Here is a 25,685-nt window from a genome sequence, read left to right as displayed (position 1 = left end):
AGCTGAGGGCACTTACAGAGCATTTCAAACACATAATGAAATATGCTCTCCAATCCAAAGGTAGTTGTGGCAGGTGCATTACTCCCTAACAATGGTCACACCCTAATCTCTGGGATCTGTGAATACATTACATGATGAGACCAAATGTTCTTTGTAGCTGTAATTACAGTTATGGACCTCAAAACGAGAAGATTATCCTGGATCATCTGGATAGGCGACCTGATGACATCGACCCTTAACCGTACAGAACTTTCTCTGGCTGGAGGCAGAAAAATGTGGCAAAAGTCAAAGACTGAAACCATGAGAGAGACTCAGCCCATGTGCTGAATGGAGATACGTGACGAGGATGAGGTGGATAATGGATAACAGTGCCTCTAAAAGCAAAGACTTGTGCCCCCATTGGATGTTGGACTGGAAACAGGGACTTCAGGGTCTAAGAAACTAAACACCCTAAATGAGCTCAAAACCAGACTCATCCTCGGAATTTTCATAGAGAAGCCCAGCCCTGCCAACTCCTTGATTTCATCCTTGAGGGATTCTAAGAATCAAACCTCGGTGTACCTCCAAGGCACCCGAACTTTGGACCTTCAGGACTGTGAGCTAATCAGTGTGTTTCTGGTTTCAAGCTACTGTGTATGTGGCAATTTGTTACAGAAGCAAAAGAAAAACCCAAACCGAAATAACAGCAAGAACACAAACTACTCTGGCCAAACTCTGCTGATGTATTATTATAGCTCCATCTTACAGTCCAAAGTGGAGTGGGCATTGCTGTGGGGGAGCGGACAGAGGTCCCCATGTAGGTTTCCATCCTCTCTCTGAGAACTGTGCATACTGCTTCAGGAAGGACCTCCACAAAAGTTCAGAGAAGGTAAAGGAAAATTTGCCTGCTCTACCCAGCCCACCTGTAGAGCTAAATCCACTCTTCTGAGCAGTAATATCATCAAAGTTGTTGCCAGGTGACCCTAGGCTCCTCCAAGGGATTATTATCTCAATAGTGCAGATACTATGAACACTAAGTAGTATAAGCCTCCCTTCGACTTAAGTGCATTCATCCTAGGGAGGATTTCATGCATCAATCCACCCTTTAACGCATCTCAATTGACTATGGTTCCTAGAACAATTCTGACCTATAATAAGCACTCAATAAATACTGTGCAGTAAATGAGTAACTCTGGAGCTTGCTCTTTGGGGTTTTTTGTTTGTTTCTTTCTTTTTTTCCTTTTAAGACAGGTCTCACTGTATAGCCCAGGCTGACCTCAGACTCATGATCCTCCTGTGTCTGCCTCCCAGGTGCTGGGATTACAAAAGTACAACAGCACATCTAGTTGAAGAAATGTTTTAAGTAAAACCTAAGAATACCTAATAAAAACATCTACTAAGCCGGGTGTGGTGGTGCACGCCTTTAATCCTAGCACTGGGGAGGCAGAGGCAGGTGGTCTCTGTGAGTTCAAGGCCACCCTGGTCTACATAGTGAGTTCCAGGACAGCTGGGGCTACAGAGAGACCCTGTCTCAAAAAGACCAAAAAAAAAAAAAAAACCATCTACTAATTCTGAAGAGTATGAAGGATACAAAATCTCATTATGACATGCAGAGTTCAGACATGGACATAAGTAAGGATCTATAGGGTGAGAAGCCTGGCAATGTCTAGACCCAAAATGTAACTTTTCATTGACATATTTTCCAGGATTGCCTTGTCTGGTCTGACTGTCCTAATTCTGATCTACAGAAAGAAATAAACTTCTATTTTGACAAACAATTGTTCTCAGCATGTAATTTATGTTGCTTGTGTCAATTAAGTGATTAGCTTCTGTTTGTGGAGCATCTCATATGTGCCAACCTCTTGAGCTACAAACACACACACACACACACACACACATCACAATAAATGGTAAACTAATATTATCTCCATACAAATAAGAGGAAGCAGGGGCTTGCAGAGCCTAAGATGATTTTTCCAAAGTCAGTGACAATTATAAAAAGATGAACCAATATCTGAGCTCAGATCCAGCTGACCTCAAGTCATGGCCTTTGTAACTCTGCCACGCTGTTCTGTGTAGTCTAAACACTGTTATTCCAATCACATAGCCTGGAGGAAGCCTGGGAGAGTCAGCATACTCTTAGCTAAAAAATGAGGAAACACCCACACTAAAAATAATAAAATGAGGGGAAAATATTTCAAACTATGACTCTTGATGATCCACTTTTGGTAGAGAGATGCATATTGACAGAACAGTCTTCCCCCATGATGCTGGGCCTGGAATTTGGTTGCTGCTCTCATTGCAGTTCTTGGCACAATTAACTGCCCATGTACAACAGCACATGTCACATACATCTACCATCATACTGTTTAAATTTCAATCAAGTAGCAAGAGAAAAAAAGCCTACCTATCATAAACCAAACATCAGTCCCAGTGTCCTAAGGCTCTGCTTAATTCAATAAATAATATTCCAAAAGGTATGGAAGTCTTTCCACCCTAGAGGTGTCCTCCAAAACATGTGCACACAGCACATTCAGACCACTCACTACGGTCTACTTCAAGAGCCCCATGTTCTGAATTTATGGACAAAGGTTTCTCTGCAGAAGCAAAGTGGCAGGAGCAGAATCCTAGACGCTTTCTATACCCAAGAGATACACAGGAAGCAGGCCACCTTAACCAGCACTTGTTCAAGAACCAGCCAGTTCACAAGGTACAACCACAACATAACAAGACAGGATGTCCCAGGGCTGACAGGTTTGAAGGTGCATTTTCATATACTCCATTGTGTGGCTGATCTTAATACTTGAAGAGGAATTTCAAGTTGAAATCTGAGCTGTTAATTGTCAGATAATGAGGGCTATGATGTCATTCTAAGCTGAGTGTAATTCAGACATTATATGAGAAGAGGGATTTTACTGGGCTGTATACACAACAGGTATTCAGTGAGTAAATAGAGGTGAAATAGAATAAATGGGCACCAGAATACTTGTCTTCCAAAAGCACTCATCTTTCCAAAATCTGAAGGACCAACATCTACCTTATAGTAAAGTAAAACAGCCCCGATGAATCCAAAAACATGGTATCAGGCCATAGCCTTTTGTACCATTTTAAAAAATATTGTATTTATTATTTTTACTTTATATTTTATATTTATTTTACATGAATATTTAACAAATATTTTATATTTATTTTATATGAGTGTATTGCCTACAAGTATATAGGTGCACCTGTGCCATGTGATGCCTGCAGAGGTCAGAAGAGGGTGTCAGATTCCTCTGGAACTGGTGTTACAGGCAGTTGTTAGCCACCATGTGGTTGCTGGGAACTGAACCCAGGTCCTCTGCAAAAGTAGTCATTGCTCTGAACTGCTGAGCCATCTCTCCAGCCATTCAAATTTTGAAGGGCCAATATTTCTCCATGTTATAGTGAAATAAAACAACCCAAAGCAATCCAGAAACATGGTTTCATGACATAATCTTTTACACCATTTGCAATAGCCTTGACCCTCTATATCTTACAATGGAAAAAAAAAGCAAAAAACAACAGTCTGCCCATACTTGCATAAGAAGTTCTCTAATTATTTAGGGCTATTACTTGGAATGCTACAAACATCTCCAATTAAGAAATGTAGCTTGCTTGAAATTATAATGGAAGCGATAACCAACAGAATTACAGACCACTGAAGTAAGCACTTAGTGATTTTTTAAGAACTGAAACAAAAATAACTACTTTCTGAAACAAGCAAACTTTAAGGGTTAGGTTTAAGCTGGTCACAATGACTGGTATGTGCACACACTACAGAAGCACCTAGAAACTCAGCTTTGCAACTGCCTTTGCCTCGGCAATATTTTCAGTGTCATAGAATCAAGCATATGGAAAAAATTCTTGATGGTCAGTCCAGAATGCCGATGCTAAGATATGTTCCTAAGGCCCCAATCCAGGGTATGACTTAGGGTCAGGGTCCTGAAAGAAACTGATCATATTTGGACCTCCTAGGAATGCACATTCTCTATAATGAAATCGTGTTTACAGAGTTCAAGAGGATTACAATGTCATTTTGTTATAATGAAGAACATCTCTCTTCAGAGAACCCAGCAACACATGAACGTTTCTCTGCTAACCAGAAAACCAGAGTGCTGGATATTTCAGGATGCTGTTGGTGGGCAATTCATTAGAGATACCAGAAAACTGACTGATATATTTATTCTGGAATTTCTATAGACAATACTCTGATGACCAAGATGCTCAGGTTTGATAAGAAAAAGTTAAATTCTTAAAACTAACTGTATACTTATATAATCTTCTTTTAAGCTTAGACTATTTTGTAGTTTCCTTTTGTTTACTTACTAGATAGATAGCCCTGAGATGTTTTACTGCTCAGTGATGCTTTATTGCTCTGTGATGTTTTCACTAACCTGAGATGTTCTATTACTCTATAATATCTTGAAGCTCTGTGATGCTTTCCACTTACTAGGTCTAACTGTTGATGAAGATGTGAAACTAAGAAAACGGAAAGTTCGCCAAATGGTCTAATGAGGCACCTGGTCCAATTAGTCCAAGAAAAGTGTAGATCAAATGTGACAGATATCTAAACTTCTACCACTGATACCTGTTTTTATGAATGGTAATGACTGTTTGACCAGTTCCTAGCCCAATTAGCCTGGCCTGGCTGTAGATCTAAAGGCAGCAGATGTCCTGACTCATACCTGCTTTGTAAACTGTAATAACCAGGTAAATTCAGTAAGGAATTTTCTTGAGATAACATGGCACATCAAAGTAAAGTGCTATAGGGCCCAGGTGGCAACCAGTAAATGACTCAAAAAGTTCTATATACCCTGATTTATATGCTGCTCTTGGCCCAGAAAATCTAAAAGCCTTGATTGCTAATTCTGAGACCTCATGCATGTGAAAGAGTAAACGAGCTTTCTGGCTCTCTCCTGGGTAAATGTTTGATCTCTTAGCTGTTTGAAGAATTTTTCCGTAACAGGCTCACCTGCAGTCTTTGGTTAGGGTTTTTTAATGCAAGTTTTTCATTGATTGAGCTAATTATTTTATGTAATCTTTCTTATTCAATCCCAGTGCCCAGTGTTTAACTGTGACCAACCACAATCTCTCCCTTTGGATGTATTTTTTTAAAAACATGAATAGATAAGATTGGGGTCTGCTGTTCATTTTCCCAGTTCTTTGCTGGGTTACTGTCTAGGAGTCTCTTGGGCCACCCTGGCCAACAACTCAAAGAAGGTATCTCCTGTCTGGCATTGTTTCTTGTTATGTAGCCTTTAGCTATATACATGGACTCTTAAAGAATTATATTGATCCCTTTAATCTTTGGTTATACTTTCCTTTTGGGTGTTTAAGGCCATACAGTTGGCCCAGATAAACCAATTTATTTTTACTCTTAAGGTCTTTTGAGGATCTGTTCCTCAGGGGTCACATGGGCTTGGGAGGAGCCCCTGGCTCCTTTCTTTTACCAGTTCCATCTATGTGAAGATAAGTCAAAGGTCCTGCTTGACCGTGGCTGGCTTCACTTGGAAGCATGGAGGAAATGTTTCCTCTGTGTTGACCCTCTTCTAATTATGTGGTTATAAAATAAATAATTTTTTAAAAACATAAATAGATAACCATCTTTCCATTATTAGTTTCAAGTCTTTTTCTTAAATCTAGGAAAAAAATATCCTTCTTCAAATGAACCCTTACTGAGAATTATAACATTAAAAACCATGAAAAAGTGGCTGTTCACTAACTGAAACAAGCACCAGGACTTTGGGCTTAGACTCAGTCACACCCAGAACATTCTTCTCTAACTCAGCCCTTGGAGGATGAACCAAAAGTTTGAAAGAATACTCAGAATGCAACTGGGCTAAATTATACCCAAGTCCCAGCCAGCCCCATGTTTCTACAAAAACAAAGTCATGTTGTCCAGGAAAAATTTTCACATTCCAAAAGCATTTGTGTTGAAGCTTCTGCACAGAGCAGTTCCACTCACCACGACCGGCTTCAGGATGTCCATGTTGGCACGCATTACTCGCTCTGCCGTGTCTAGTTTCTCCCTTGGAAGACCACAAAGGGCAGAAACTTCCTGGTCACCAAGCCAGATGATATCTTCTAATTTTGATCCATTGCACAGACTGGCCAAATGTAACTGGTAACCTTGCAAAAATACCTGGAGGGATATCATGGAAACAGAGACAAACAAAACAGATTACCAAGATGGGAAGCTGGTCCTGGAAGCCCTTGGGGAAGTGTCACATGAATGCAGCTTGGAAGACCTTAAACAAGGCACCACTGTGGTCACCCCATGAGTGAGGTCTCCTCATGGAATCCTGGAATGAATCGAGGCACAATCAGCCTCTTATTTCAAATCATGGTTGAATCGGTATCTCCACACTCTTGTCCCTCTTGCACAGGGAAATCCTGAAGGCAAGACTTTTTCCCAATACATGATTCAGCCAATAGAAATCCAGAATCTGAACTCTGAAACCACATTTATTATAGGAAGAACATCCTAATCATTCTGGAATTTATGGTGTCTGACACTGGGATAGCCTGAATCATGAAAAAATTATACTGTTTATCTGTAGGTACAGTTAACAAATGCATAGTACTATGCTCAAGGAATGTCAGAATTTGGAATGTTTTATTTTACCTGCTCCCAAAGAATGCTGGAAACCCAGGATGCTTCTCATCTCTTTGTTAGGCCAGTTCTAAGCCATTCTTACCTGTTCCTTACAACAAACCCACTAGGGAGTCTCTCTTTGGTCATACTTTGTCTACATAAGCAGCCTTTCTAAACTGTATTTCTTCATGTGATCCTTACTTATCAATAGACAGAAAACTTTGTAAGAAGATGGGGCCTTTGTTTATGGAGCACACTTGTATATCCACAGTACTAGAAAACTATTTGTTAAGTTGATGGGTGAACAAATGAGCGAATTAATGAATAAATGAATGAATGATCAAGGCTCTTTACTAATCCCTCTATTAGTTTAAACTAGTGCAGTCTACCCTGCTTATAGAGAGACCGGATATAACAATGTGTGTGGTGGACCAAAAGACTCTTAAAACCCTTGCAGCTTTCCAAACACTGAGACTATCTGATCTGCCACTGTTTCCATTCAATTTTCACTCACTGCAAGACACTCAAGTATACACGCTTTACTCCATCTTTAACTAGCCCTTGTTCCTATGCTGTGCTTAAGAACACTGATGAAACAGAGACTCTAATTGTCATGCAAGAGCCACCTCCATGCTCAGGATGCCTCTTATTTTATACCCGTGGCATGTAACAGATAGGAAATTGGCAGGGGGCAATGGAAATTACCCTAAATGCAACTGTTTCAAAAGTCTGCTGCCTCTGGCCCACCTCCCAACCACACAATTGGTAAACACAAGGCATATTTTCCTAGTTTCATAAGGGCAAGCAGTAAGCACATTTTTCTCATTTTAAAAATTCTCAGTCATGTGAAGCAAAGATCTTTTCATCCATAAACACTTCTACTGCTTACTGTGAAGGCAAGTGACCACAGAAGCAGAAGACAGGTGACAGGGCAGCTCTGCTTCCTGCCGGCAAGAAAGTCAAGAAAAACCTTTGAGAAAAAAACCTAGAGCCATGAACTCTGCCCAGAAGCGTCAGGAAAATTAATGATGCCAGGGAAGGTCTCCAAATCTAAAGTTAAAATTCTATGTAAACACTACTATTACATAATAAGCTTAGCAAGTGTTCTCCTTACATATCTTTTCTTATCTTTAAATTGAAACACTTGTTTTTTTTTTTTTAAATCTACTGTCTTAGACAGAGTTACTCCAAATCAATCCTCACCTCTGGCTCTTACTTCAGCACTATAATTTTAATGCTTAATTCATTTTAATTCAGAATATAACTCTTTTAGGAAGAAGTCAGTATAGTAAATTCCAAAGGACAGGCAGGAAATCAGTTTCAATTTGGCCAGCTGGCCCTGATGCCAGGTCACACATTCCTCACTGCAGGATTCGACCACACCAACCTGAGCAGGGAGCAAAATGAGGTGAAAATACAGCTGCGCTAGCTGCCTCCTTCACCACCACTATAAAGACAGGCGTTTATTCATTTCTTCCCAGGCAGTCTGACAATGTACTAGTTCACTGAGGAAGTGGAAGGTGGCAGCTTACCTTGTGGAGACTGACATCAGCCTGCAGCAGGTTATCCACAGTAGGCCTTGGGAGAGAGAGATTGTGATGCAAGAATTCAGAGAAGCTTTCATTGTCCACCAAAAAATCCTGGAGCTTCAAATCTATCGAGAGAGAGAGAGAGAGAGAGAGAGAGAGAGAGAGAGAGAGAGGGAGAATGGTGTTTTGTTTTCATTTAATAACTCCACACAAAAAAAGATTCAAGCACTATGAGGCAGGTAGTGAAAACTAGAATATATTGATTGCCTTGTTTCAAACTGATTGGTGACCACAGGCTTCTAGATTATGCACACTGAGACATGAGTTAGGGGAGCTTTACCTTTACGAGAAAAGACATGAAAAGACTGCTTTCTGATAGCATGTTGAGCCATACTCAACATGTGCCTCCACACTAAAACAGTCCAACAGTACTGTTACACGGGGCCTTTCCTTGTTTCCAAACAAAAATCCAAACCTGCTACATGATCTCATCCATCCTACTTGAAATTTGTGGCATTAACCCCACTGTTAATGCCTGTAAGAAGGCTAGAGAATCTCACTTCTCACTAGCAATCAGGTGATGATGTTGCCAGCCTGGTGATCACATTTAAAAAAAAACAAAACAAAACAAAAAAACACTGGTCTAGCTCATGATGCATATCAAAGTGCTTTTACATTTTTTTTTGAATTCAAAACAAAATGTGCTATGGAGCCCTAAAGCTCCGATCCCTCTAGCCCTCAGAAAATATGTAAGCTAATGTTTAAAAATGTACCCTTTACTAAATTCTTTGTTAAAACCTTTCATATAGACTCCTGTTAAACAACAAAGCCCCCAGGCACATGTAGAAAAGGCTGGATCCAGTGGCGTGAAATGGAAATGGCACTGGCCAACAGCTCAGATTTCTAGTCCCTAGAGTTGGAGGCTGTGTCTGATGGAGCACTTGAATATAATCACAGCATCTTTCTGAACTTAGCTCTCCTCCATCTCCAAAGCAAGAGATTTCTAAGAAGATGCTGGGTGAGATCCTCTAACTATGAAACACTCCTTTCCTTGTCTTATTTAATTTGATTATCCATCTCTGCTCTTTCCTCTCTAAACTTCTAATAACCGAAAATTTTTTTTTTTTTTGCAATAAAGATAAAATTAGCTCATCAGTGACCATATGGTCTGTGGGGCAGGCAAGACATTATTTCCAGATCTGACCTCTAGAGGGCAAACTTCACAAGCCCAAATCATTTACCTGAAGAGGAATAGCCTTTTCATCTAAAAACAGGGCTACAGTGTGCAGTTGATGAGAATAGAAGTTAATTCCAGGAGCTAAGAGGGCCATCCTGCATGGAGACACACAGTCTAACCAGAATCTCATTAAAGTTGAATGACCCAGGCATGTTCTGCCTTGAGCAAACTTCAGTAGTATTGAATAGAGCTCTAGAACAAACAAATAAGGAAGAATGATTCTCAGTACCTGTGTGGCTCAGTCCTAGGGTTCCTCATGACACCCAGAAGCTGATCCCAGGCCTGTTGGTGACCCTCTTCAAAAGAGGTGCTCCAGCAAGCTATCACCTGCCTAAGATTTCCATCACATATGATGCCAAACTGTTACCACTGGCTGGGCTCACTTCTGTGGTTGTCAAAACTCAAATCACCCTAAGATTCACAGTGGGTTGGGGGAGGCAATGCTCAACTAGTCACCAGCACCCAATCCCTTCAGATTCTAAAACAGTGGTTCTAGGGTAGATAGACTACAAATCTACATTTTAATAAGCAGCCTTCATACTTCTAAGGTAGGAGATTTAGAAGCTACATTTTAAGAAACGTTATTTCACTTACTGCCTGCATTAAGTTGTGCCTATAAGAACACAGAATGCGTGCTTTTGCCTCAGTGGCCCAAATACTCAGATGAAGGCCTGACACAGAATTACTCCTTGGTCAATGACAGTTGAATAAATATGGTACTCCCATAAAGAAGATTCCAGAAGTGTCTTTCAGCTGAGTTTAGAAAGAAGCCAAAGATGTCAGGACTATCCTCAGGCCACACCTCAGGAGTAAGTAGGACCTCTGACCACTAGAATTATCTCCCCAAAGATAACATCTGGAACATCCCAGAATCCCCAAGACAGAGATAAACTGAAAGGTAAGTGGGTAGGTAGGTAAGTAGGTGAGCAGGCTTCAGCTAAAGCGCAAGGTTAAAAAGCAGACATATTCATATACCAATAGAAAAACTACCAGATTAAGAATTTGAAATTTAGTTCAGTCAGTAGAGTGCTTGTCAAGCCTGTTCAAGGCTCTCTCTCTCTCTCTCTCTCTCTCTCTCTCTCTCTGTCTCTCTCTCTCTCTCTCACACACACACACACACACACACACACCACATACCATAGTAGGTATAAGAAACCTAGGTTCTGTATCCATTTATCTGCCCAGGTCATTTAACCTACTGGCATTTATACTACCTGACCAATAAAATGAGAGCCAAAAGAGGCCTCTGAACTGTAGACAGAACAGAATAAACTAATCCTCGGATTAGCCAGGTGGCCACAAATTCCTTCTAAGCAAAGCCACAGAAGTACACAGCATCCCACTGAGGAATTTCAGAACAAGCCCCTCTTTTCTTCGCAGGGCAGCAAAAGTGTGGGAGTTTGACCCAGGCTGCACTTTCAATGGGCCTAGGTCATCCAGCAACACCCTGGAGACCAGCAAATGTGCTTGGCATGTTTATAAGACTCTTCTGTTATGTCAACAGGCTCTGAGGATGAAAACAGCTGGATGTGATCAAACTCCAACTGCCCGTCCCCTGGATGAGACACAAGAACCAAGAAGTCGACTCAATAGTTAACGCCCCTTGTCAGTGCATGTTCATGGTGGGTGGAGAAGCAGGGAGGGACAAAGATCCCTGGCTGCAAACAACTTGCAGTCTGATCACATGGGTATACACACAATGTGTTCTACTGTCATAGCACCACTGACAGTTGCTACTCATGTAATCACAAGAAAGCAACACGATGTGGCATGCTGTTTCTCAATTTGGGCTGCTACTAGACCCGCCTCAGAGCTTTTGTAAAAATCACACACACACAAAATTTAGATGTAAATGTTCACTTGGAATACTAAGTTTGTGCAGGGCATCAGGTATAGCCCTTGTCTGCCCGCTGCTCAACTCATGCTGTCTCCCCTCTGAGAGCTTTCTCACTTGAAGAAATAAATCTAATGTAAGAAAGAGTGAATTCCAGCTCTCTGACAGCTCTGTATTGACTGTATATGTCCAGGTCTATAATAAATACAAAAAATACTTTTTAAAATAAACCAAAAATAATAAAAATAAAAATCACAAAGCCCAGATCACACCCCAAAATAATCAATCAAAACTGCTAGGGATAAGAATTGGGCCTCAGAATTAAAAAAAAAAATCTCAGATGGTTCCAGGAAAGTTTGAAAAACAGCTGGGTAAAATAGTACACATCTGTCATCTCAGCACAGGAGGTAGAGGCAGAGAACTGCAAATTAGTGGTCAGCCAGGGCCACATAGTGAGCTCAAGGTCAGCCATCCCTACAAAGGGAAACTGTGTTTCAAAGAAATATGTATATGGGAAGAAAGATGAGAGAGTTTAGGACCATAAAAGCCCAAATGTGATACTGCACCCTATTATAAATTGGCTGTGTGGTGGCGAGAAGGTCACTATGCCTTAGTGAGGTCAAGCTTTCTTATCTTTATACGAAGATGACAGGATTCATCTTTGAAGACCTGAGGGCAAGAGATGCATTTGCAAAATTTGAACGGTGAGCAACTAACACATGACAGTTGTTTAATAAGCTGTAATACATTTGCTGTTACTAAAGAGGCAGTTTTCACTCAGGTTTACCTCACTGTATAACAGTGCAGTGCACAGAAAAATGAGAGTACGGTTCTGCTGTCAAGGGTTATTGATAAAGGGGATGAAGAGGCATAGCAATTAGAGAAAGCAGAAGAAAGGGAAAGAACGCCAGAGGGAGACAATTTATAGAAACAATCATCAGACTGAAGTTTATCTTAAAGTGCAAATCAGGCTAGACTCATGTTCCAGAAAAAGACAAGTCAACCACCTCTAGAAACTGTAGCTAGTAGGGTGAACATAGTAAGACTTGTCATGATTCAGGCACCAGGACATCCTGGAGTTCATTATAGTAAATCACAGTATATGGAAATCCTGTACATCATCATAGATCATAGTATGTGGACATCCTGCACTCACAGTGTATCTCAGTACCATACATAGTAGTACTATACATCACAGTACATGGACATCCTATACATCAAAGTGCTATGCGTGCAGTAACTTAACAAATGACCGTGAATGGACAGAGAAGAGAGTCCTTAAACCCTAATATTTGAAGAGCAGGAGGGAAGAAGAGGGAAAGGGAGTAGTGCAAGGAGAGTAAAGCGGCTCTGTCCACTGGTCTCTGTCTCCTCCGTTCTGTGGCTGGCTGGTAGAAGAGTGAAGACTACGGAGAAAGCCAGACGACAAACAGCTGTTCTTCTCAGGTGAAGACACCAGATGGATAGATGGATACAAACGAATGAATATATTCATAAGCTGATGTGACCTGGGAAATAGCTGATTTGGGAGAGGTAAATTCATCTTTCAATGGGCAGAGAAAGGATAGCACAGGACATGAATGTGCAACATGCTGGGATAAGATGTACTAAAGTTCCTCTATGTGGTTCCGTTAGCCCAAGTCAAGAGAAGCTTCCGGTGAAGAACAGCTGGAAGCATGGAAGGAATCAAACAGGGGGAGGCTGAGTTAATTAATTGATGAAACAGAGTCAGTGCTGGTGGTCCACAACTGTAATCCCAATGATTCAGGAGGCTAAAACAGGAGGCTCACAAAGTCAAAGTGTCTAAACAATGTGAGTTCAAGGCTAGCCTGGGCAACTCAGTGAGACCCTGTCTCAAAATAAAAATTAAAAAGGGCTGGCGATGTAGACTCATGGTAGAGCACTTGCCTAGCATGGATACTGCCCTGGTTTCAATATCTAGTAAAATAAATAAATAAATAAATAAATAAATAAGCGACAGAAATGACAGTGGTATCCACCTTCCTGAGTTGACAGAGGGTTAAGTGAAAAACGTACTTTCCTGAATTAAGTAAGGGTCTCCATAAAGAACAGCTTATATGATTATTATGTTCAGGGATGACTATTCTCATTAGTGGAGCTGCTAATTTAACCCTAAAGAACGTTTAAAATAATAAGAACAGAGAAGTGACTTTACCAAGAACATTGGGAGACAAAATTCATGACCTAAGACGTGTTTCGGGAGAGGTGTGTGCATATGCATGTGTGTATAATGCATCTTTGGGACAGAACTAGTGGGTTTTGCTGCTGATGTTGTCTACAAGGTGAATAATCAAGGCTTACTGGTATGTCTACTCAGAACTTCATGAAAGAATAAATAAAAGCCAGGCCTGGGGGCACAGATCCTAGCTGCTGGGAGGGGGAGGAGGAGGGAGGGTGGGAGAGAGGAAGTGGGGAAGAATGGGGGAGAAGGGAAAAGAAAGGAATAAATAAACCTAGCATTTGGTACAGAATCAATAAGAAGAATCACATCTCCTGGTAATTGCAAGGATGGACTCAAGTAGATGACCAATAATAGATCAGTCATTCCAGGCAAGAAAAGGAACACTCAGTGGGAAAGACAGTCATTAGCCATTTAACTTTGGCCAAATGAGTTGACATGGACCTGGCTTTTATCATCAGCAGTTGGGGTCAGTGCTTTCTGAGGAATTCTTATCTACGGTTCTGAGAGGAGCGGGGGTGGGGTGGGGGGGTTGTCCAACAGATTCAGCACTTGCAGACAGCAGAAGGAAGGGCTTGACTCAAATCCCACTCTGCAGCTTCCTCCTTGGGTCACTATGACCTCACGGCCACTTTTCTTGGTCTCTATGGGCCTCAGTTTCCTTGAATACAAAATGGACCATGGTCCTCTGATCTCCACACCCCTACCCACAACACAAAATAAATAAACTGTAACAAAAACTTTCAATAAAACATAGCTAGTACCATTCATAGGCTGTTGTGGAAAACAAAGGTTACGAATGTGAAGGTGGGGCTGTGAAGATGGCTCAGTCCCTAAAGCACTCGTTACACAATCATCAGGAGTTCAGTTCCCAGAACCCATGGAAAAATGGACACCCCTATAAATCCTAGCGCTGGGGAGGTAGGAAACAGGCAGATCCCTGAGGTTTGTGGGCCAACTATGTTAGCTGAATGAGTCTGTGCCAGGTTCAGTGAGAGACCTTGCACTCAGCATTGACCTCTGGCACCTAGTACACACACGCGCACACACACACACACACACACACACACACATACAGTGCGTGTCCACTGACTAGCTTGGAGTATTTACATGGGAAACTGGGAAGATATGACCACTGTCACAGGATGTGAACCTGAGGAAAGACCGGAAGCTCTGTGTAACAAAAGGCCAAGCAAGCTCACCTATGACAATCCCTCCAGTATGGACCAAAGTACCTGATGTGCTGAGCCCAGCCTCCTGGCTTGCCTGAGGAGCAAACAGCTGCCTAGCCTGTCCCTGGAGTTTTGCTGGGCACCATGAAGCAGGAGAAAAGGAAATCAAAACCAAAAGAGCCTGGCATCTAAAGAGAGCAAAACAGATGAGATGCGCCTGTGGGCTGGGAAAGAGTGAGACACAATCCTGAGTTTCTTGCCATCCATCTGGGTCAGCCTTTTGTGCCCAAGCTAAGAAAACGTATCACAGGCAGGCAAAGGGATGTGGCAAAGAGAGGCTCTGTCCTGGGGATCCTTCCCTGACCACTGAAGTACTTTCTCCCTCTCTCCAGTCCACCTGATGGAGCCCAGGCTTGGCCACAGAGGAGGACAGGGGAAGAGGAGGGAGGAGGAGGGAGGAGCGCAATTAGAGGAAGGCTGAGGAGGGAAGCCCTGGCACAAGCCACTGGGGTTACTCTAGGTCAGTGCCCTCCAAGCCCCAGCTCAAGTTTCAAGATCTCTGCAGCTTGTGCTTTACATGAAAAGGAACCACAGTAATCAGCAGCCTGAGAAGTGGGTGGAGGAAGCAAATGAAAAAAAGAAGTAGAAAATAAGGTCACATCAGCATCCAAGGTCCAGGCACTCTTCTTAAAGGGTCCCCTTGGGATGGCAGGATGAGTGAGGCAGGGATCTCCTAACCCTGGCACTGTCAAGTAAGGGGAGGTTTAGGGTAGGGTGGAGGGGCTTTGGCTGAAATGCTCATGGTTTCGTTTAGCCTATTTTGGATAGTCTTATAAACAAGACTTAGAAATATTTTCTGCAAAGGGGCCAGAAGCAAACACATCTCAAACTCCTCATCCTCCTGTTTCCTCCTCCCAAGTGCTGGGATTTCAAACATGCCTCATGCCTGGCTTTAAGTATGTTTGCTTTGCTTTGTCTTGCGATGCTGGGGCTGTACTTTCTTCAAGGGTAAGATGGCTGAGCCCTTTCCAGAAGACTTTGTCAGGCTCTGGAGAGAGAGAGAAAGGCAACTATTCCCCAGGAGGCCAGGAAGGTGGAAGAGGATAGACCAGATTGTGGGGTGCACACCTCTCAGGACCTCCCTGTTAGTCATGGGTCCCCGGAGAAGTTTCTTTCTCTAGTGAAGGCTTTCTGAGGAATTCTAAGAAATGGTTTTAGGAGTCTAATAAACCTGGCTCACATCTCAGTTCCAGAATTTTCCAGTTTTACGAACTTTGGAAAGTCACTTCTCAGGCCCTTTGAGTCTCCGTGTTTTGTAAATGAAGGTCTACCTTCCTGTGTGAGTTAAGCAAGCGCTAATGACCCTAAGTATGACTCACACATAACACACAAGAAAATACAAGCTGGAAATTAACCATGTTCAAAATACATGTTGAAAGGTCATTATGCCAATTACATGAAGAGTTCCCAAGAGACTTCATGGCTATGTACCTTGAATGCTTTGCAGCAAGTCATGGGATGCATTATATTCTCTTTCGGCCATTACAAGTATTATAACTTTAGATACCATGTGTTGCTTAAATAATTTGATGCATATTAACATTCATTAGTTCAGGAAACTTGTAAATGACTACTGTACCCAAAATCCCAGTACTGTGGTTCAAAGGAATACTTTACTTGGTGCTCCCCAAAGGTAAGAACAAAAAAGAAGCCATATAAAGACACAATCCCTACCCTTGCCTTCCAAGAGGAGGTGAGCAGAAGGTCAGGGTCAGATTTGGGAGCCCCCAGCCCTGTCTGCTATTCTAGAATTAGAACTAATCAGAGCTAGAAAGAAACATCCTCGGCCAGATTCATGCACTAAGGCCTTATGAGATCATTAAGTCATCAGAGCAGAGTCCTCATGGATGGGCTTATGGAAGCCCTTAGAAAAGAGCTTGTGGGATAAGCTCATTCTTCCCTGCCCCTTCTACCATTCTGGGATGTAGCGTTCTTCCCTTCCAGAAGATACAGTGACAAGACACCATCTTAGTAGCAGAAGGCAGATTACACAAGACACTGAATATGTAATACCTTGATCTTGGACTTCCAGGCTCCATAAAAATAAATTTCTATTGTGTAAAATTACTTAGTCTTGGATACATTCTATGACAGCTACAATGGACTATGCCAATACTCATGTCTTGATGTCAAAAAGGAAGTGGGAGAAGTTACATGAAGTCCCAAGAATGAGGCCTGGTATTACCTAGTAAGAACCTGAATGGTAACAAGGAGCCAGTGTGGCCTGTGGCCCCAGAGAGATCTGTTCACACTGGCCAGCAGGTGCTGAGCACAGGCAGACTATCCAAGAAAACCAGAAGGGATTGAGGGGCAACACTGAGGACGTAATACTGCCCCAGATGAGATCTGAACCTGAAGTGAAAGAGGAAACAAGGAGCCAACATTAGGAAAAGCAAGAAAATAGCTGGTAGAGATTGTTAAGACCAGAGAGTGGCAAGGGAGGGGGATGCTCAAAAGATGAAAGGAGAAAAGAGAGGGGGAAAGAGGTCAAAAATAGGAAGAAGCAGAGTTTAGAAACAGGAAGGACTGAGTCAGAGGACAGAGAAGGGAGGTGGGGGGAGAGTATGAGGCATTCAGTTGTTAGCTGTCACTAGTGGTTTCCTACTTTCTGACTGAGTAGGAAACAGACACTCTATAGACAACCTCAGGATGCAAGATTAGAATTCATTTGTGGGGGTCTTGAAAAGTCCGGAGAATAGGGTTAAGAAATGGGAGGCAGAGACAGAGCATCCATATCTAGCTGGAGAGCTAGGCTAACCAAATGGGTGAGCTCCGTAAGTAAAAGATCATGTTTCATTATATAAGGTGGAGAGCAAAGAGGACCCCTGACATCAACTCCTGGCCTCCACACACATACACACACACATACATGTGCACCCACACACACGAGAACATACATACAGACATGCAAGCACAACACACACACACACACACACACACACACACACACACTCCAGGGAACAAAGGGATAGAAAGAAAGATAAATGTATAAGTTAAAGACTAAGATGGGATTCTTTCCAGGCTGGTTTAAGAAGGATCATGAGTATGCATCATCTGTACATAGCTTGATTTCTTCTAACATCTAAAATGAATAAAACTTGTTAAGGACATAGTGGTGCTTTGTGGCAGGAAACGTTGACTCATATTTACAAAGCCTCAGACACATTATATGTATCAATTTCTAGAATCTCTTAACAAGCTTCCAAGAAAGGTGTTGCCATTATCCACATTTTTTCAAATGAGGAAATAGAGGCGAAGTGAATAGCTTGCTCAAGGTCACAGAGTAATCGAGAGGCAAATTTAAACCCAGACAACTCTGATTTCAGAACTCTGGTTCTTTCTGCTCTATTAGCAATTAAATGAACTGTTTCACTCTCTAAAAATCAAAAGCTGGTGACATGGCCCGTGCTTCCCGGTATTAAAGTGAGGCAAGCTGGCAGGGTGGTGTTGTGAGAAGAGGTGGCATTTGGGTCATACAATCCTGGACTCAAGTTACAAGACTGTTACCCTGAGCAATGGATACAACCTTTGAAGACTCAGTTTCTTCATCAATAAAATGGGAGAATGCCAATGTACTAATGCTGCTTTGAAGAACTGAATCCAATAGTTCATTAAAAATCTAAAATGCCATGCAGATATATATGCGCATCAAGTGTTCAACTGAAGCTCTATTCACAGTAGCTAAGTTATGGGACCAACCTAGGTGTCCAACATCAGAGGAACAAAGAAAACGTCACACACACACACACACACACACACACACGGAATTTTTCAGCTATAAAGAAGAAAAAAATTATGTTTTTGCAGAAAAATAGATACAACTGGAGATAATCACATTAAGTGAATTAAGTCAGGCTTAGAAAGACAGATATTACATGTTTTCTCTCGGTTTTGGCTCCTAGGTTTTATAGAGATACATAAAATCATGTACGTATATATAACATGAAGTAGAAGCAAAACTGTCTAGGGGAACAGGGATTAATGGAAGGGGGAGGGTTGGACAGTAGGGGTACAGGAGGAGTGCCCCCAACAGCCAATGCATATCTAGGTGAAAGTACCCTGATATAACACAGTACCATGTACAATGAATATACACAATGAAAAAAACCTTTAATATAAAATGTCATCATTACCTAGCACAGCTTTGTGTGAGACGGAGTCACTTTAAGATTGCCCTGTGTTGCCTCCATTCAACAGGGATGTGAGGTCCCAGAGGCAGAAAGCTTTCAGTGAGAATTAAATTCTATTCCCAAGCTGCCTCTTTGCCACCCACAGGGTCAATGAACCTCATATAGGAAAGGTAGGAGACACGCAAACTGTCTCTTGGTGTTCACAATTCAACATTTTTAAAAAGCAGCCTGATATTGTGGGGTACATGCCATTTGGTAATTGAATGCAATTGTGTTTTCTATGCTTGTCTGGGTAAAGCTGACCTTTGGTTTGATTTAGCTCAAGCAATGTTTCAACACTGCACTGGAGCGCTGCGTCCCCTGACTACAGCTTGGCTGGGGCCAGGCCTTTACCCTGGAGGGGAACCAACAGCCTGGGCCCTGGGACATAGCCTGGCTTTGACAGCTCTGGGAAAGAAAATGCTCACAGAGGTAAAATGATTTCAAATTTTGAAACTATAAGGTCCCAAATCAAAACTTGTGACAAGTGCACACAACATGAATTACAATCACTCTGAGATTTCATGGGATTTCCATTTTGATGATAATGTTGACACATATGTCATCAGATCTCCCAGTAAGATGACACATGGGGATGGAACACAAGGACAGACAATGACGTTTGGAACTATAACACAACTTCAGCAAGTGTCCCAATGGGATGGGGGACTTCAGGCAAGAAAGGAGAAGTGGTCAGGAGTCACGAGATGCTCTTTGCAGACAGGCCGTACAGCCCCTGGTGCCTGGGTGCCTGTTACCCACGAAGCTGGGGAGTGAAGAAAGACTGGCATTTTTTTTTCAGAAACCCTCTTGTTCTTTTGCATGCCAGCCTATCTGTACCTGTGCTGTGATCTCAGGAAAATGTATGACTACTCAGGGCAGCTCTCTTTAGGATGTAACAGCAACAGGATATGAAAGACTGAAGTTCTGGTCCTAGCACAACCTGCTGCCAACTGTGCTTTCTCAGGCAAGCTCCTCAGCCTCTCTGAAGTTCATGTACATAGACAAAATCCCCACATTCCATGATGGTTATGAAAACACAGTGATCAAAAGCAGGGAACTGGTACTTACTGTATATCAGGCACTGAACCAAATGCTTTCCTGTTACAGGCTTATTTCCTTTGCTAAACCATCCCTGAAGGAGGTGTATGGGATGTTATGGAATTAGGCATGCATGTGCCTGGTAAGCAGCAGAGCCAGGATTTGAACCCAGCTATTCTAGCTGCTAAGTTCAGGGGATATTTCCACTGTACAGCACTTTTCCTCAAATCCCTGACTCAGCCAACTCCCTTGCCATGGCACCACAACCACCCTCTCCACTGGAATGCATGTCTTTTCGACTTTCAAAGATTAATCCAGACTCAAAGATCCATATCAGGAGGTGTCCGTATTACTAGTCAAGCAGAATGTTAAGGCCGTTTTCCCTAAGAAAAGTCCAGCATAACTTGCAGAAAGAAACTTCTGAAAGCATTGCTCCAAGCCATACTGGAAAGGTTAAACCAGTTTTATAACATAAATACCTCGAGATGGCAGCTATGCCATTACCTCACTACAGCACCGAGTTGAAGGAACAGAGAAACGCAGATTTGAATCAGAATGATGGCATCCAGCACCGCCTGAATCTCCTAAGCTCTGGTCCCTTCCCAGACCTTGACCTCAAAGACATGGGCTGGGGGTGTTCTCAAGGGGACGTCTACAGAACAGTGCCAAAATGTCCAAGATTCTTCCTGGTTCTTTCCTGATAACATTCTCAGGACATCCAGTGGGTTCTACAACCTAGAGAGAAGGCATTCACTAATCCCCTGAATCAGAGATGGGTCAGGGGTGGACATGTATGCTATGGCCCTAATCCTAATTGGTGGAAGCTGAAAAGGACACAAGACCACAGCAGAGAGCCATGTGGGGTAGACAGCATCCTGTGGGTAGGCGCAATTTCCATGGTGAGTGTCATTTCCAAGGACCACAGGGCACATGTATACCCAGAAATGTGCAACTTCCTAGCCCCTGGTACAGCCTGCAGGCCATCCCTCAACTGCCTCAGCTACCCTTCCTGGCCCAAACCTGAAGGTCCAGAAAATGGTCTTCTGAAGTCTCATAACACCCTCCAGGCTTCTGTACTTAAAGTGTGGTGGTGTGGTTATAACTTGGGACACGGCCAGACATCTAGAGAGCTAAGAGTCAGGATCTTGGCTGAGTCCCATGCACACAGGAGATCAGCTATCTGGTATCCATCCACACCACAGAAATGATAGCCCTATCCACACCACTTGAGTCATGCCATAGCTGTAAAGACCCACACGAGCTAACTGTGAAAATGAGGGGGTCGGGGAGTAAGGAATTTCTTAGAGAACTGTGAATATGGTCTACCCTAGAAAATCCAGAAGCCCCAAGTCCCAGCATAAGCACTTCTAAGCTTCCTGTCCAATAACAAGCCCTGACTTATCAAAGTAATGTGCATCCACCATGCTGCAGGACTCAGGAAGAGCAGGTGCTGGGACTTGGTGAACACCTCAGCAGACGTGCTTAGCAGGAAGCAGCTAATGAGCTTGTTCACTCAATGTCACTGAGCAAAGCACTGTAAGCAGCTGGAAAAGAATAAACTGTGGAGACATCACCAACAGAGGAAGGACAGACAGCTTCTGCTCTCACTCTGGGAAGCACCAAAACATCAGGAAGGACTTCTTTTGGGCCAATCTACTTTACTATCACCTCACTGAAAAGGCCAGAGTTACTGGGCCCAGTGAGACAGGAGGCTGGGCACGGAGAGTGAGGCTGAAAGACCAGGGAGGAGGCTGTGCAGGGAGGGAGTCCTTGCCACAGTGCCTAGGACCCACACAATGTGTGCTATCTTTACAAAAAAGATCTTTTAATTATCCAACTTTTGCAGACTTTACAAAAACTTATTCATGAGTAAACACATTGCTAAGGTCCTCTCAGAGAGCCTTCGAAGGGGGTCGTGAAAGTGAAAGCTTTCAGCTTTCCAGTAAATGCTATGCCTCTGGGTTCAGGACAGCATTTCCAGTGAACTTCTAGAAAGTAAACTTTGTAGAAGAAAGAAAGTCAAGACTTACTTTAAAACTTTTGTCATCAGTATTAATCCTGAGCCCTTTTAGCCCAACTTTACATGCGGGAATTAGTTACCTGTGCTGGGCTCTGATACTTTCCAAAGCATTTTTACTTGGCTTTGACAATTCTACCTGAGGGGAAAGGGATGAGTATTATATTTGCTGTGACTTTACTCTCTAAAGATACACTAATACCTTTCCATGGTACCTGCTACTGTGCTGCTGCTTGGGACAGAACCATGAACAAGGCCCAGGCCTTCCCTTAAAGGGCTACAGCCTAGTGGGGAATCCATATCACTAGTGTGTCTCAGGTTTCCCCACCAAGAACCAATTAAGTTTCTAAGATGAAGCACTTTCAGCTTATTTTACCAAATCTCAAATGTCTTACAAGGAAGCTTGAGGCCCAGAGGTGAAAAAACGGACAAAGGCCGAACATCCAGGGACACGAGAGAAGTAAAGCAGTTCGGACTCACTGTGTGTCACCCATGTGATCCATGACCCACAGGGCAGCTAATGCCCTAATTTCAAATACTCACAATCTGCCCAAGGCTCATACTTAATGAGACTAGAACCTGAATTTGTTTCCAGAACCATCTTGACGCTGGCCCTGAAAGTATTTCTCTTAAATCAGCATTACCTAACCTCCAGTTACCTACAAACCACTCTCCCAACTCTCACCACAGTCACAAAAAAACAATGCTCTTTCACTTCATTTTTTTCCTACTTAATACCATTTTAAGAAATAACATGTATGAAATTGCAATTTGATGTGGGTTGGAATTAAAGGTTGTCACCTGTGTATTATCTAAAATCATCTCATATATCACACAAAACTCAAAGAAACATTTGCCTTGACAGTCTGCATGTCACAGGGTCAGAATCTAGACATGTCACTTTTTCTAAGGTTTCTGAGAATTTGTCCAATGTTTAGATTGCCTTTGAGTGGCAATCATGATAGGAATTTTAAGACTATCAATGGGGAATGAGAATGGTTCCCCATGCTTACTCCCCCAAATTAATTTGGTTATACTCTAGCTTAGGGGAGAAACAATAAATGACCCAAAAATTCCGCTGATGACAAAACTGGGTATGGCAGATCTGTGAGGCTCTGTCCTTGGGCTTCCCACCGGGGTGGCTTCAATGATAACTAGATGTTTCTACGACTTAATTCTTAAAGCTGGAGCATTATCCAAACAGTACAAGATGGCACTTAGAAAGAGAACTACACAGACAGCTGGAGTTGGCTGCGTTCCATTTCCAGGACTTCTCTCCCACGGTCGTGCAAACTTGAGGGAGTCACTTCCACTTTCAGTACCAAATTCCTTCTATTCCCTAGGAAGATAAGGTTCCATATTGTTTTGTGAATCTTTCAGTCTCAGCACCTTGAACAGCAATTGGCATATGGTAAAATTACTGAAGCAGTCAGCCCCATGAATCTGTAGACAAACCTAATCATCTCTAAACAAATAATGCTGTGGCCCAGGAAACCTTGAGACAAGATTTTGAGTCTATAGGAGTAGACTCCCATATCCACAAAGCACCTGTGGCCAGGCCAATGGAGGGATCAAACACAAGGTGAAGAAAGAATGAGATGACTTCTCCTTCTGGATCCCCAAAGCGGGACCCAGTGGTGCCATCAATGACCACAGAGGCAGGTAGGGCTCTAAGATCTGACCAGTAGTGTTCCAAGAAGTTGCAGTCTCTGAGGGACGGATCCCAGCCCCAAGGCTTGGTCTCCAAAAGGTCAGTCACTGGAATAGAATATCACTGAATTCCTAGATAAGAGAAAGCAGTAAGTAGCAGCAGTCTAATACATAGCAAAATCATGATCTAAAGTGGTAAGATAGATAAAGTGCAATAAGATGGCAGGGGGAAATGAGATGTACGTGAGAAAAGAGGTAGATATTTTCCTTTTGAATCAGAAAGCCAACAGCATAACGACGGAAGGAAAAACAAGTCACTCACAATTCTGTGTATTCCAAAGACTCTGCAGTCTTGGTTGGCTGCACGTGGACTACGAATCAACAGGGTGATGCAAATACCAAAGAGCTTAATGCAATCGCAGATTGCAAGAACAGAAATACGGCGCTCAGCTAGACAGGCAAAAGTCCCTTTCTCCTCTGTGCTAGAACACTTTTGTAATTTCTGGTAAACTTCAAGAATGACATAAACATACTGGGATATACAACCAGCAGAGAGGCAGCAATTAGGAGAGAAAGCATTTCATGGGAAGAGTGGAAGACTCTTCTGTTGCATGCCAACCTAACAAGGTCCCTCCAGTACATCAGGAAAGTCCGGCCTTGACCGCCAGTCTAAGAAACAGCATCCAGACATCTGACTGTACAGCCAGGAACAATCCATCTGGGAGCTCCTCACAGCTGACTCAGGGGCCAGCACAGGGCTGTACCTCTCTGTTGTGAAGCCACACCTCCTCCGTGCCACTTCCACCACAGCTCTGAGCAGCTGTCACCAGATCCCACACCGAAATCAATGCCTCTTTTCCTGACCATGGAAAGCACAGTTCTGGGTCCTTAGGAACAAGCTCCCATGCAACCCACTCAAACTCCAGAACTTTACAGCACTTCTTCTTCTTCCAGATGGATCACAAGTTGGAAGATTTGTCAGCAAAAGCTAGCCTAATCAATTCCCTCCTCAAATGTCAAATCGAGTGAAGAGTCCTTCTCTAAGTGGTTACCACCGCTGGCCTATGATGGAAGGATGCTTCACCACTGACACTGTCTGGAACCACCAAACAGACTGGTTTGCTAAAGGTTTCCTGACTGTTTCTAAACTGTCTAGATTGTGAACATCATTCCTGCCTGGACCAGTGGACAGCAAACACTGGCCTCTGCCCCTTCTGCCCAAGAGACTAGGCCGTGACTTCTGTAGCCAATGTCTTGGTCAGGAAAGTTCATGTTCCCAGGACACTTCCTCAATGTGAAGGAACCACCAGGAAACTTAGCAGATGATTTCACTTTTTAAAGATCAGAGTCAAAATGCCTGTCAAACTAAATCAAATGTTTAGGAGGAAGATAAATGACATTTTCCTTGTAGAAATAAATGCTTAACTTTTACTTACCAATATCAAGTTGCAACGGTAATTGCTCTTACATGCACAGAATTTATCTCATCTACAAATTTGTCTACTTGCGTCAACCATATGACCAACTCAAAACTGTGACTGCAGGCAACCTGGGTCCCTAGCTGTCCGTAACACCAAGCCCATACCATTCCTGTCAGGGACGTCTCTTCTGTGTCCCCAGAGTCACTGTCTGTGGCGATCAACTTCTCTAGGTTTTCTTCCACTGATTCCTTCAGAGAGTGCCAACCCCCAGCCACTGAAAAGGAAACCCCTTAAGGAAGAGCTAGAGAACAAGTCCTAGGCCACAGGGGCAGGGAAATGTCCACTTTAATTGCAGGCATAGAAGTTTTTGCTTACTTGAGTTGGAATTCTTGATCTGCCGTAATGTTCTCAGAACCTTGTGCATGTCCTTGATGCTGGTGTCTTTCTGGCTGTATAAAAGAAGCCTCTGAGCATCTGAGAACAGGCGAGACACACTACAAAAGAAACAGGAAAGTAGTAAACACCTGATTCAGCTAGCTGCCCCTCCTGCTTTAAGAAAGTAACTGCCAGGTCTGCCTGCCACAGCCCGGCTTCCTACACTCCCAAGCCATGACTGCGGCCTGAAGTGCTGCCCATGTGTCTATGCCCAGATCAACTTCCAAGGCCTGGCCCATCACACACACACACACACACACACACACACACACACACACACACACATACACACACACACACAGGGAGGGGGGGGAGAAAGACACCA

General features: G+C 42.9%; 1 protein-coding gene across 2 annotated transcripts in view; it reads right to left on the bottom strand.

Annotated features, from left to right (window-relative positions):
* Positions 1-25,685, bottom strand: part of Abca1 (ATP binding cassette subfamily A member 1) — a 136,196-nt gene that overhangs the window by 68,323 nt on the left and 42,188 nt on the right. For both annotated transcript variants that reach the window (XM_029555297.1, XM_008851702.3), the window contains exons 5-7: positions 25,301-25,419; positions 8,128-8,249; positions 5,966-6,142 (exon numbers count right to left, since the gene is read on the bottom strand). In XM_029555297.1, the coding sequence (XP_029411157.1) occupies positions 5,966-6,142; positions 8,128-8,249; positions 25,301-25,419 (418 nt within the window). The remainder of the gene's footprint in view (positions 1-5,965; positions 6,143-8,127; positions 8,250-25,300; positions 25,420-25,685) is intronic.

Source organism: Nannospalax galili, unplaced genomic scaffold (assembly GCF_000622305.1).
Source record: "Nannospalax galili isolate Female #2095 unplaced genomic scaffold, S.galili_v1.0 scaffold105, whole genome shotgun sequence".
Taxonomy (NCBI): Eukaryota; Metazoa; Chordata; class Mammalia; order Rodentia; family Spalacidae; genus Nannospalax; species Nannospalax galili.
The sequence above is the reverse complement of the archived record's forward strand: the minus strand, read 5'-3'. Positions and strand labels throughout refer to the sequence as shown.